Source organism: Oryzias melastigma, linkage group LG19 (assembly GCF_002922805.2).
Source record: "Oryzias melastigma strain HK-1 linkage group LG19, ASM292280v2, whole genome shotgun sequence".
NCBI classification, from domain to species: Eukaryota; Metazoa; Chordata; class Actinopteri; order Beloniformes; family Adrianichthyidae; genus Oryzias; species Oryzias melastigma.
The window spans coordinates 19,969,390-19,982,033 of record NC_050530.1 but is presented as its reverse complement, the minus strand read 5'-3'; the positions used below and the strand labels follow the sequence as shown (position 1 = coordinate 19,982,033).

General features: G+C 41.8%; 1 protein-coding gene across 1 annotated transcript in view; it reads right to left on the bottom strand.

The window, feature by feature from the left end:
• Window positions 1-662: 662 nt before the first annotated feature.
• The window catches only part of naglu (N-acetylglucosaminidase, alpha), a 13,441-nt gene continuing 1,459 nt past the window's right edge, over window positions 663-12,644 (bottom strand). The window contains exons 2-6 of the mRNA XM_024298158.2: window positions 7,051-7,198; window positions 3,482-3,628; window positions 2,588-2,673; window positions 2,074-2,330; window positions 663-1,992 (exon numbers count right to left, since the gene is read on the bottom strand). Of these exons, the coding sequence (XP_024153926.1) occupies window positions 788-1,992; window positions 2,074-2,330; window positions 2,588-2,673; window positions 3,482-3,628; window positions 7,051-7,198 (1,843 nt within the window). The 3' untranslated portion in view covers window positions 663-787. The remainder of the gene's footprint in view (window positions 1,993-2,073; window positions 2,331-2,587; window positions 2,674-3,481; window positions 3,629-7,050; window positions 7,199-12,644) is intronic.

The window sequence follows — 12,644 nt, the reverse complement described above, 5'->3', positions numbered from 1 at the left end:
TAACAAGATTTAGAAACTCTAAATCAGGGGTGCCAAACTCAATCGCACAAGGGCCAAAATCCAAAACACGCCGTAAGTCGCGGGCCGAACAGGATAAAAATTTATTGAACACTCTAAAACTACCTTTTTAAAACTTTAAAACCATAACTTTTAAAAATAATTATGAACTAGATATATAGCATTACCTGCGATAATGCTAGTGTGAATGCTGTAAGATGAATGGGAAATTGATAGCTGAAAACACTGAAGCTGATGGTCAGCTAAAATGTTATCAAAATGCCAAAAAAAAAAAAAAAAAAATTGGCCAAAACAGCTAGCATGTAAATATTAGCCTAACTCCAAAACAGCTTAAAAAACAAACAAAAAAAGCCTAAATTAGCCAAAACAGCTAGGATGTAGCTGAAATAGTAAATGCCAAAATAGTCCAAAAAGCTAACAGAATGCCAATTTTAAAAATGCTTTAACATAATTCTAAATAATAAAAAGGCAGGAATATTATTCTAGAATAATTCAACTTAAACCTTCAATAACTTTCAATATTTTACTCTCCATGAAAACATATTTTATCAAAATTATAATGATCTTCTAGCTGCTATAAGAGCAAATGTATGCGAACCCATTTGACTGAGAGGCACAGGTTGTAGTTTTAAAAGAACCCAGAGAATGGTTAAAAATGATTGTTTATTGTTAAAAACCATTGAAACTAGTAAACTCAATTTGAGCTTCCATATCAACGTGTGGACAGTGCTGGAGGACAAACATTCTTTGCCGGGCCTGAACACAGGCCTCATAGCCTCTTCAGGGCCTGTGGGTAATACTTCAGGAAGATTCTGTGGGCAATCTCATAAGTGTCCCCTTGAGGTTTGGTTGAGTACTTCCTGCCGTTGGAGATGAAGCCTTTTTCTACCTGGAAAACCGCCTGGTTGAAAGTGTCCTGCTTGAATGGCAGTCCACTGTTGAGACACTCCACCAGCATCTGGACAAACAGGCTCCATCGCTGCGCATAGTAGTCCTCCATGAGGCCCCCCCACTCCTTGTTGGCGTAATCCAGGATCTCCCCACTGGGACCCCACAGAGTCAGCTGGTTTCTGGCGTTCATGTCGTACAGCTGCGCCTCCGGCTCGTCCAGGGCGAAGGACTGAGCCTGCTCCAGCCAGCTTCCCAACAGAAAGTTCCGCTCACTGTTCAGCAGCCGGTTGAGTTCAGGAAGCAGGTCGTAGACCAGCACCCCTCCTGAGGTGAGCAGCTCTGGCATCTTCTTACTGTGGAAGGCATCTCTGATGTCCTGGTAAAAGTATGTGGCGAGGTCTTGGAGGACCTGGCGAGTGACATCTACCAGATCATAGCGGAAGGTCTCCTTGGACATCAGAGATGGAGCTGCTTCCATAAACAACCTCCAGGCTTCAAACAGGTCTGCGGGGTCGTACCACAGATCCGTGTTCATGTTGAAGGAAGGCCTGCGCACCAGCGGGCTGTGGTTGTGGTTTTTGTAGTGTGGCACGGTGCAGTTATACACGCTGCCAAACAAAAGCTTCCATGCAGCGCTCAGACTCTCGTGCATGCTGCCATAGCGCCGCACCGTGTACAGGGACACCCATTTTGTCAGGTTGACAGGCTCCTTCCGCCAAGCCAGCTCGCTCATCAGCTCATATATGACGGGGTTCTGCTCAATTCCCTCAGGAGTCATTCCAATGCCGACCATTGTCGAGTTCTTGAGGCTCAGGGCTTTAAAGGGACCAGAGTTGATGCTTTCTACTGTCCCAAAGAAGCCGTTGTTGCCGCCAAAGTTGTGCAGCATGCACCAGATGAAAGGCTGCCCGTAGAAAGACTCTGTGTAGGAGAAAACCGGCTCAGTCTCTGCAAACAGATCTAACACAATCATGCGGCCCAGCGGGACTCCGTGCAGCAGCGCCCGGATCTGCGGCGGCTTCCAGAATGCAGCATCACTGAAGAACAGCCAGCCCTGCATCAGCCACACAGCCTCTGGATCCACTGGGAGACGGGAGAAAATGTGGGGGAAATTTAAAGAAAAAAAGTCAAAGAGACAAATATGATCCAAGCTTTGAAACACACCTGCAGTCATAGAGGCAAAAACAGAGCGGCTGATTGCAGACAGGTAGACGGGGTCAGAGGAAGGCGGAGTCATTTCATTGAAAGTGTCGGTGTTGTAGATGTGATCGGTACCAAACTGCTTCACCACCTGAGACAAGTAAAGGGAGCCGATCTGGAGGAACAGCGGGTCTCTGGGGTCTAAGACGTAGGAGCACGAGAAGCTGCAGTTGAAGTGAGCCCACGGTCCCAGTCTGGTCACGTTGGCCTCTGGATGCAGCCTGCAACAGCAGCAGCAGACCAGAGCCTCATCAACACCAATGAACACAGAGTCATGTCCCTGCACCATGAGGGCAGAGCGCCATCATTGTCTTTCCAAAGAGACAACCAAAGAGAATTAGACACACATTCTAAAACATTCTAACACACATTCTAAAACAGCAATCAAAAAAAGCTGTAAACTCAATTGAAATGTGACTTTTTGAGTTGAAATCATTATCAGATTCCCAACATACAGTCAAAAATACAGACAACTCACTTAAGAATTCCTTTGGGAACGTTTCCAGAGAAGGCCGGAAGCACGGGGATCATTCCAAAAGACCTCATTCTCTCCAAGATCTTGAACTGCAGAGACGGAAGTGAAGAGACGAAGAATCAGCAGCTTTTAGAGGAGAGTGATCAGGGAAAGCACACACTTCACAGGCCATCTTCCTCATTCTCTCACAGCAGAAAGAGCCACTGCTCAGTGCAGACCACAGCTCCACACTGAGGAGAAGAAACTAAGAGCAGAACATTTACAGACCACGGATACCTGCAGGCTTGAACATGCCGGACGTTTAAGAGCATCACGCTAGAGCAGGGGTGTCAAACTCAATCGCACAAGGAGCCAGATTAGGTTTAGGTTAGGTTGGCCAAAATACAGTAGCTAGCATGTAGCTGAAAAAATAGATAGACTTCAAAACAGCCTAAAAACTGAAAAAATCCTAAATTAGTCAAAATAGCTAGCATGTAGCTGAAATATTAGCTAAACTGTGAAATAAAATACCTTCATAAAATAGTCCAAAAAGCTAGCAGAATGCCATTATAACTTACAGCTTTACTACACTCTGAATCCATATAGTATAAAGTAAAGACTAATCGGCTATTAAATTAGTCGTCGACTATTTTAATAGCCGATTAGTCGACTAATCGTGGCAGCCCTACAGAAGCGTCTGATTCCTGAACATAATCCTCCATCAGACCGTCTACACGTACAAATTCACTGATAAGATAAGTGATCATTTGTCACATAAGAAGATGAAACTGAACCATTCTAATTCCTGATCTACTGACAAACCATCTGCAGGAGCAGAGACCCCTCAGATCAAAGGCTGTTTCTCCTCTTTGAATGTTTGATCCACACATGAGTGTTGAACTGAAGGGGTGTCAGTACTTGAAGGCGAAGCTGGTTCACATGCCAGGACTGCGGCAGAGGTCCACCAAACTTATACATGTTGGCCATGCGGTTCCAGGCCAGAAACGCCGGTCCAGAGAAGAATTCCTCGATGTCCGACTGGTTTAGTCCAAGAGAGCGATACACCTGAAGACAAGACCAGAGAAAAATCAAACTATGAGCGGCGCTGTACGGCCCCCAGACACTACCTGCCGCCATGACCTCACTCTCCCCCATGACCCTCCCAGCCTGGTCAGAGCTGCACGTGACAAATTCATTCAAAAAAAAATATTCTTCAAAATGTCAGATTTTATTTTGGTTTAATCTCCATAATAACTATTTTATCTTTTGGTCACCTAGGAGTGACAAACAGGCCTATGTATTTTTTAGAAATATCTGCTAAAATATTCTTGCCTTGACTCTCATATAAACTGAAGTCCATCCCATTCCGAACCCATAGAGTTCAATATGATGCTGGTCCTCCTTCTGCAGCTATTCCAGCTTCAACTCTTCTGGAAGACTGTCCACAAGGTAGATGACCATTCTTCCAGAAACACGTTGGTCAGCTCCCACACTGATGTTGGTGGAGAAGGCATAGCTCTCAGTCTCTGCTCCAATTCATCCCAAAGGTGTTCTACGGGGTTCAGGTCAGGACTCTGTGCAGGTCAGTCCAGTTCAGACTCTGTCCTCCATGTCTTTATGGACCTTCCTTTGCGTTCTGGTGAACAGTCATGTTGGAAGAGGAAAGACCGCTCCAAAGTGTTCATACAAGGTAGGGAGCATGGAATTGTCTAGAATGTTTTGGTATCCTGAAACATTCAGAGTTCCGTTGACTGGAACTAAGGGCCCTGAGAAGCAAGCCCACACCATCATTCCTCTTCCTCCAATTTAGTCGAAAATGTCCCGTTCTCCTGCAACCTCCAAACCCAGACGGGTCCATCAGATTTCCAGATAGAAAAGTATGATTCCTCCCTCCAGAGAAGACGTCTCCACTGCTCTAGAGTCCAGTGACGGCATGCTTTACTCCACTGCATCCAATCTTTACATTGTACGTGTTGATGTGTGTCTGGATGCAACTGCTGCCATGGAAACCCATTCCATGAAGCTTTCTGTGTACTTGGACTGATCTGAAGGTCACATGAAGGTTGAAGCTCTGTTACAATTGACTGCAGAAAGTCTCTGACCTCTTTGACCTTCCGCATCCGCTGACTCCTCCTCATCAGTTTACGTGGTCAACCACTTGTGTCTGAGTTGCTGTTGTTCCTAAACTCTTCCACGTTGTTCTGATAGAGCTGACAGTTGACTGTGGAATATTTAGGACATTTCTCCGCTGGATTTGTTGTACAGGTCCTATGACAGTTCCACTCTGGAATTCACTGAGATCCTGAGAGCAAAACATTCTTTCACTAATGTTTGTAAAAATAGTCTACATGTCTATGCATGATTTATACACCTGTGGCCAGAAGAAATAACCTGATTCTGATCATTTGGATGGGTGAGCCAATACAGTGCATCTCCATAAACCCACAAAAGAGATTACACAACGTCTACACCCGATCAGTCAACAAGTTCATATCTGGTTCAAAGAGAATAAAGACATCCTAACAGTTGATCCAGTTTAGCGTTTAATAAAAGCTGTAAGTCTAGAGTTCCTGCCTTTCAAGCTTCTGTATCTGTTATCTAAAGGCAAAAAAATATATAATTTATGATACAAAAAAGTATGGAGAGGGTGTGAAGAGCCAGGGCTCTGTTCCTGCAGTGGCTCATGAAGAGATTATGAACGGGAAGGAGGGAGATTTCAATAATTTTCTCCTGACAATTCTCTCCAGGACTTTCCTGTTTGCCTTACTGCAACTAGAGAACCAAGCAGACAAGCAGCGTGTCAGAACGCTCTTCACCACGTCTCTGTAGAAGGTTCTGAGGATACAGGTCGTGACAGAGTCTTTTTTCAGCCTCCTCAGGAAGTGCAGTTCCTGCTGGGCCCGCTTTGCCATCACTGAAGTGTTCATCGCAGGTCCTGTGAGACTTGCACTCCCAACCGAGTGCAGGGGGACAAATATTGGATCCTCTGGAACAATTGGGAAGGTATGCAAACTGGAAGAAATCGAATGATGTGGGAAAATGGGCTGTTATGTGTAGTTTGAAAAGATGTTTTCATCACAGTCGGTGTTAAAGGGGCCACACCATGAAAAAAACAACTTTTTGAGGTTGTAAGTGTTCATTCCTTAATATAAAGAACCCCAAAGTGGTATTTTGATCCGTTTGCACATTTCTGAGTTATCCTCTAAAAACCTGCGCTTCAACGGCAGCCTAATGTTGATGTTGATGTCACAGAGTGAGACCGCCCCTTTCAGGAAGAGTTCTGCTCTGATAGCTCCTCCCCAGTATAACACCAAGGCTCAATCCAAATTCTTCCTCTCTCCCTTCCCCTTCATTTATGCCTCCAAGTGGAGTTATAAAACAGAGTCTTATGTTTCGGACGTGGCTTTTGTCTTATGACGTCAACAATAATCTCCAGTTCACTAGCATTAGCGCGGAGCTTCCAGCACTCAAACATACATAATATCTGTGATTTTATAACTTTGAAAAGGTCATGCTACGACAAAAAGTAATTACTTACATTTAAATGTTCTGAAGAAAAGGAGACACGGTTTACTCTCACAACAATGGAGTTTGGACCTCCCCGTTTGGAGGGTGAAATTTAAAAGATAATAATCCCGGACAGGACTTGCACTTAAACTGCCACTTCAAATTAAGGGGAAGGACTAAGGGGAAGGGAGAAGAAAAGAATTCGGATTGGGGCCAACACTCAATTTCTCCACAGAGCTCGCAATGATCAGCAGAAAACTTTCATTTCAGATGCAGAATACCGTATATCTTCCAGTTCTTCAGTAAATTCCAGCTCAAACAGGTGTTAGTTACTTTAGACGCGTAGCTCCTTTAAGACCCCGCCCCCCCCGGCCGGCAAAGTCATGCAGACTCGAGTGTATTTATGTTGTGTAGCAATGGTCGGGCAGGTATATGGTATGTGCATCCATCTTTGAAAAAATGTGGATACCGTTTATTTTCGTGGAAGAAATGAAAAAATGTCTCTATGATGACCTCATGAAATGGGCGGCACACACAGCGGCAGGTGGAGCTTCAGGAGTAAAGTCATTTTACATAACTAATATTTCATAAATAATTTGTTTTTTAGTGTCCCAAAGGTAATATATGATCATATATATGGATACAGTTCACTCTGAAAGGCTTAAGAAAATCATGGTGTGGTCCCTTTAATGAGACAGGGATTTGGAAATCCAACCTTTGGATTTCCATGGCAACGGAGGATTTTTGCTAAACACGCCCCATTTCCTTATAGGTTCATATTATACCATCCAAACCTGCCAGTGTGAATCACTCTGAGTTCAGTAGGTGAGGAAGGACTTATTTTGAACCACAGTATATTTATATATAAATGTATATATATATTTATGGACTCAAAGACCGAGTTTCACTTTTACTTTAAACTTCAATGTAGAGCCAACAAAAGTGTCAAAGGTAAAGGTGACACACAGGTGAGCACTCACTTCCTGCCAAAGGGCTTCCTGGCCTGTGAAGGCGAGTGGGAGATTAATTCCATTCAGGGCCATCCAATCGATCTCTCTTTCCCATCTGGGCCAGTCCCACCACACCGAGGAGTAACTGACGGTGCAAACGTTTTGGTAGTACCGGAACCTTAAAGCGAACACAGTTTGTTTCATTATTACACAAATGTCTGTAAAAAATAATATTTAAAGAAAAAAAGAAACATGTAGTATGTTGTAGACACAGCAGATGAAGGCTCTGCCACCCGTGTATTTGGTTCATTCTGTGGATCTCCAGTCCTGATCTGTTCTGTTCCTGCTTTCATTATGCTTATTTCACACAGCAAAAACTGAATCTTCAGAAAGTAAAAAGTTAAATTGTTTTAGTTTTTGTCTTGCAAAAACAATCTCATCGTGACGTCACACACACTCTGTCCAGTTCTTATACACTCAATGATTTTGGCATCCTTCAATTTTGTATTGTAATAATTGAGATTGCAGATTGTTTAAGTATCTTATATAGACATTATATTCACCACACTGACAAAACTTCAGACAGAGCTTCAAATGTGTGGTAGATTGCCCCGTCAAAAGGACAAATGCCTCCATGTTTTACCCCATGAGTCACATTCTTCCCTCTTAGTGGAAATGATCCCTCTGTTGCCATCTTCTTCCCCCCCTCTTCCTTTTTTCCGTCAGGTCCAACAACAAAGAAAAAATATATGTATATATAAATTTAAAAATAATAATAATAAAACATAATCAATATAAATAAAGTTTAGTATGAAATACAACAGGGGTTTATACTCAATAAATCCCTGTTGTGACAGTAAAATCTGCCCAACACAAGAAGCTCTCAGCCCACATCTGTTGGCTCAGCTGTTGGACAGGACAAGTTAAAAAAAAAAAAAAAAAAGGAAATGATCCAAACACTCCACACTTCCCCTCGACAGACACTAACGTCACATGACCTAACCCACATGTGTCGAGTGTAGGGAGAGAGCAGCTCAGCAAGGTAAGGCGGGGGCCAGACCACTCAATAATCTAACAACAAATACAAGAATCTTAAAGTGAACTCTAAAATGAACAGGCAGCCAGAACCGGTGTGATGTGGTCCCTCTTTCTCGCTCTGACCTGGACACGAGCAGCAACGTTTTGAACCAGCTGCAGACGTGAAAAGGGACGACTGGGTGACCCCGTGGTAAAGTGAGTTGCAGAAATCCAGCCGGGATGTGATGAAGGCATGGATCACGGCCTCAAAGGGATAAAAATGGCTTCACCTCCGTTAACCGCCTCAGCTGGAAGAAGCTGGTCTTTACCACTGAGTTGATGTGGGAGTCAAGCTTAAAATCACTGTCCATTTTAAAACCCAGGTTTAAAACAGACAGTTTAACATGTGGAACCAAGGGACCCAAACCCATCTTAGAGGGGTCACAGCAGCCACTTGGACCAAACACCATCACCTCTGGTTTTTGGTCGTTAAAACGCAAAAAACTGAGGGCCATCCAGTTATTGATGTCATGAAGACAAGACAGGAGGGCAGTTATAGAGGAACCTTTCTCGTTTATGGGCACATATAACTGACTATCATCAGCATAACAATGGAATGGAATTCCCTGTTTTCTAATGATAGAGCCCAAAGGAAGGAGGTAAAGAGAAAAAAGAAGAGGTCCTAAAATTGAGCCCTGAGGAACCCCACAAGACAGAGGAGTTGTAGCAGATGTAAACCAGATAAGCTCACACTCACAGTTCTGTCTGCAGATATGATCTGAACCAGTCCAGAGCAGTACCGCTGATCCCTACCACGTCATTAAGCCTGGACAGAAGGATGCTCTGGTCTACAGCAGGGGTGACTACAGTTCTCAGATTAGAATACCATTTTTATTTGTTCTGTTACTCCCCTCAGTTCATCAGTGGAAATGAACTGGAAGAAGAGCTTTTTCAATAGGAAATATTATCCTGTTCAGTCATAAAAAATATGCAAATGTTTCTTCAGAAAAAGAGAAATGTTTCCTTTTTTTACTAGATAATCTGCTGCAAATGACAGAGTCTACATGTTTGCATTGTGGGTTTACACGTCGGCCATCTTGCTTTAGTTTGGGTTTCATCCATCGGTCTGAAACACGTAGGTGGAGGTTTCTGCTCTACAGTCATGGGAAACTACCATGGCTGTCAGAGCCTCGCTGCTGTGCACACCTCACGTGCACACGCACAATTGTCGAGGAGGGTCCTTTAAAGGCTCTGGCCACAGTGCAAGTGTTTACGGCGCCCCAGTGATAATGAAAACTAACGTGTGACAACACCTCATTTGTCATGCACCCGTGGGTTCTGCAGCCCATCCCCCAAATAATGCAGACGGAGCAAGAGCGCAACCCAGAGGAGCATGGAGCACGACCTGTGATCCATCTATGAATGTGTGTAGATCAGGCTTCACACCGTCACAGAAACCTGCAGAGGCAGGAGGGAGCTGGAGCTGCAGAGGCCTTCAAGGGTTTTAGGCTCTCTAATATATTAGATCGGGGGGGGGCGGCGGGCGTTAAACTATTTAATCTGGCCCGCCAAACTGGAATAAATCATTTTAATTACCCTTATTAATGTTTTATTTTCCTTGTAGTTCAGGTGTCTCCCCACAAATAAATTGATCTTTGTTCAGGCGTAGAAAGTTATTCTGCATTCAATCTGTCAAAGTCAAGGCCCGGGGGCCGGATCCGGTCCACCGCGCAATTCTATCCGGCCCTTCAGATCATTTTATTTTATTGTTATTAATGTCCCGATGTTATCTTGCGTTCATTTCTAACTTGAATAATTTTGACAAAATATATTTTTATGTAGAGAAAAACTTTGAAAGTTTTTTAAGGTTTAAGTTGATTTATTCTGGAATAATATTCATGTCTTTTTATTGTTCATAATTATGTTTAAAAGTTACTGTTTTAAAGTTTTACAAATTGTCATTCTGCTAGCTTTTTGGACTATTTTGGGTTTTTTGGGTTTAGCTAACATTTCAGGTACATGCTAGCTGTTTTGTTTAATTTAGGCTTTTTTTTTCTCTTTTTCAGGCTATTTTGGAGTTTAGCTATTATTTTAGCTACATGTTAGCTGTTTTGACTAACCTACGTTTTTTAAGTTTTTTAGACTAATTTGGCATTTAGTTCATATTTCAGCTGGCTATCAGCTTCAGCATTTTTAGCACAAGCACTAGCATCTTTAGCGACCAAATTCAGCTTACAGCATTCACACTAACATTATCACAGGTAATGTTATATATCTAGTTCACAATTATGTTAAAAAGTTACGGTTTTAAAGTTTAAAAAATGTAGTTTTATAGTGTTCAATAACTGTTTATCCTTTTCGGCCCGCGACCTAAGGTGTGTTTTGGATTTTGGCCCCTTGTGTGACTGAGTTTGACACTCCTGATGTAGTGTTTGATGATTTGTTGTTTTTCCCAATATTCATGTGTGATTTCCAAATCAGACAGTCATTTTTCTGATTATTCCAACACCACATGAACGCAGCATTATCCTGAGTTTGAGTTTTTCTCTGAGGGATATCAACGCATTGCTAAAAAGGGAACTAAAATGAGAACAAAAACCACAGTTTAGAAACAAAAACTCTGAGATTTTCTGTTTTAAAGTCACTTTCAGTCAAGATTAAGGCATGCTTTCGTCCAGATCCTGTTATTTCTTCATTTACAAGGTGAATTACCAAAACGTGCCACAAATCTGCTTCTGGTCCAGCCCTTCTGTCAATTTTTAGAACCCTTTGTGGCCCACAACTAAGAAAGTTTGCCCGTTCCAGTACTAGATTCTTTCAGATCTTTCCAACAATACAATAAAATGTCATTAATTAGGAAATCATTTCAAATTATGGATGTAAAGGATGCAGATAGATATAAAAAAAATGATGTAGTACTGATAGTAAAAGCATTATTGATTAAAAAAACAGATGCAAACACGATTATTTATGTTGGTAAAAGATATAAAAATCATTCTGGAAGTAAATAATTGGCTTCTGGTAACTATCAGTTCCTCTTCCTGTTGTGTCTCTAATGTTTTTGTCCTTTTATGTACATGTGATGATGTAAACAAAAAGATGTCCAATCACAAGCTCGCTTCTAACAAGTCGGGTCAATTCCAGTTGGCTGAAGGTGAACCATGATGAGGGATGTGAGTTTCACAGCAAACACCTGATATGACACAAAGAACAAAACAGTCTAAAAGACTCAAAATGCAGGTTTTGATGTTGGAAGCTGTTAGGTTTCTTTAGACATTTGGTTTTTGCTGACCAAAAAAAAAAAAAAAAAAGTAGAAAGGCATTTAATTCATGGTTTCAATGTAAAAAAAAATAACTAGATTGTATCCATTTGGGTAAAATAATTGAACTGTAACACATTGCCACAACGTTGGTTGAACCTTGTATGTATTGACTAATGGTTCATGTACGGCAGTGGTGTCAAACGCAATCGTACAGGGGACCAAAATACAAAACACACCTTAAGTCACGGGCCGAACAGGATAAACATTTATTTAACACTAAGAATACATTTTTAAAAGTTTAAAAATTTAACTTTTTAACATAATTATGAATAATAAAAAGGCAGGAATATTATTCCAGAATAAATCAACTTAAACATTAAATAATTTTCAATATTTTACTCTCCATTAAAATATATTTTGTCAAAATTATACAAGTTAGAAATAAGCACAAGATAACATTGAGCCATTAATAACAATAAAATAAAATAATAGATTTACCTGGAGGGCCAGATCCGGCCCCCGGGCCTCGACTTTGACACATGGGATGTACGGATATACATATGGAATCATGCACACAACCTACAGACTCAAAGCTGCTGGGACAAACTGCAGCTTATTGGCTGGAGATGATGGTGCTAAATTGATCAGAATCAAATTGATCAGAATCAAATTGATCAGTACTCTGATATTTGATTTTCCGTAAAAAGAATTTTCTAAATGTCTGATCAGCAAGAGGTCTGTGTCCAAATGAGGAGTTGGATGTAAACTCTTCCCACAGTTCACCTGCAGTCAGAAACATGTACAGGAGTCAGAAAAGGGCAACAAAACACTTTCTTTGTCCTTTTAAAAACTGAATTTTAAGTAAAATTTTAAAATTAAGTACAAATAGATACCTACTCAGCCATGACGTATAGATGAAAGTGATAGAATTGCCATTTTTTATGTAAAAAAATCATTGTCAACATGAATTCCTTCCCTTTATTACAGACTTGGAGGACATCTAAGGCAAAACACTGGAGGATGTTTATGTTGACATTGTGTTGCAGACAGAATCAACATGAATAAAGTTTAATACAGAAGGTAATATTTTAAACAGATTTCATCTTTTCATCCCATAGGCCCTCTGTGTGCACGTGTCTGGCTGCAGTGATTCAGAGACGGTTCTGCTGCAGCTCCTGTGAGTATGGATGAAGACTGTTGTTTTCAGGGGGCTGGTCAGCTCCCAGGGGCAGTCAGGAGTAGGGCTGCCACGAGTAGTCGTTACTTTATAATATGTGGAGTCATAGCAGTGGCGGGCCGTCAGGGCCTGCAAGGCCTTCTCTGCTGGCCTAAAAATATCTGAAT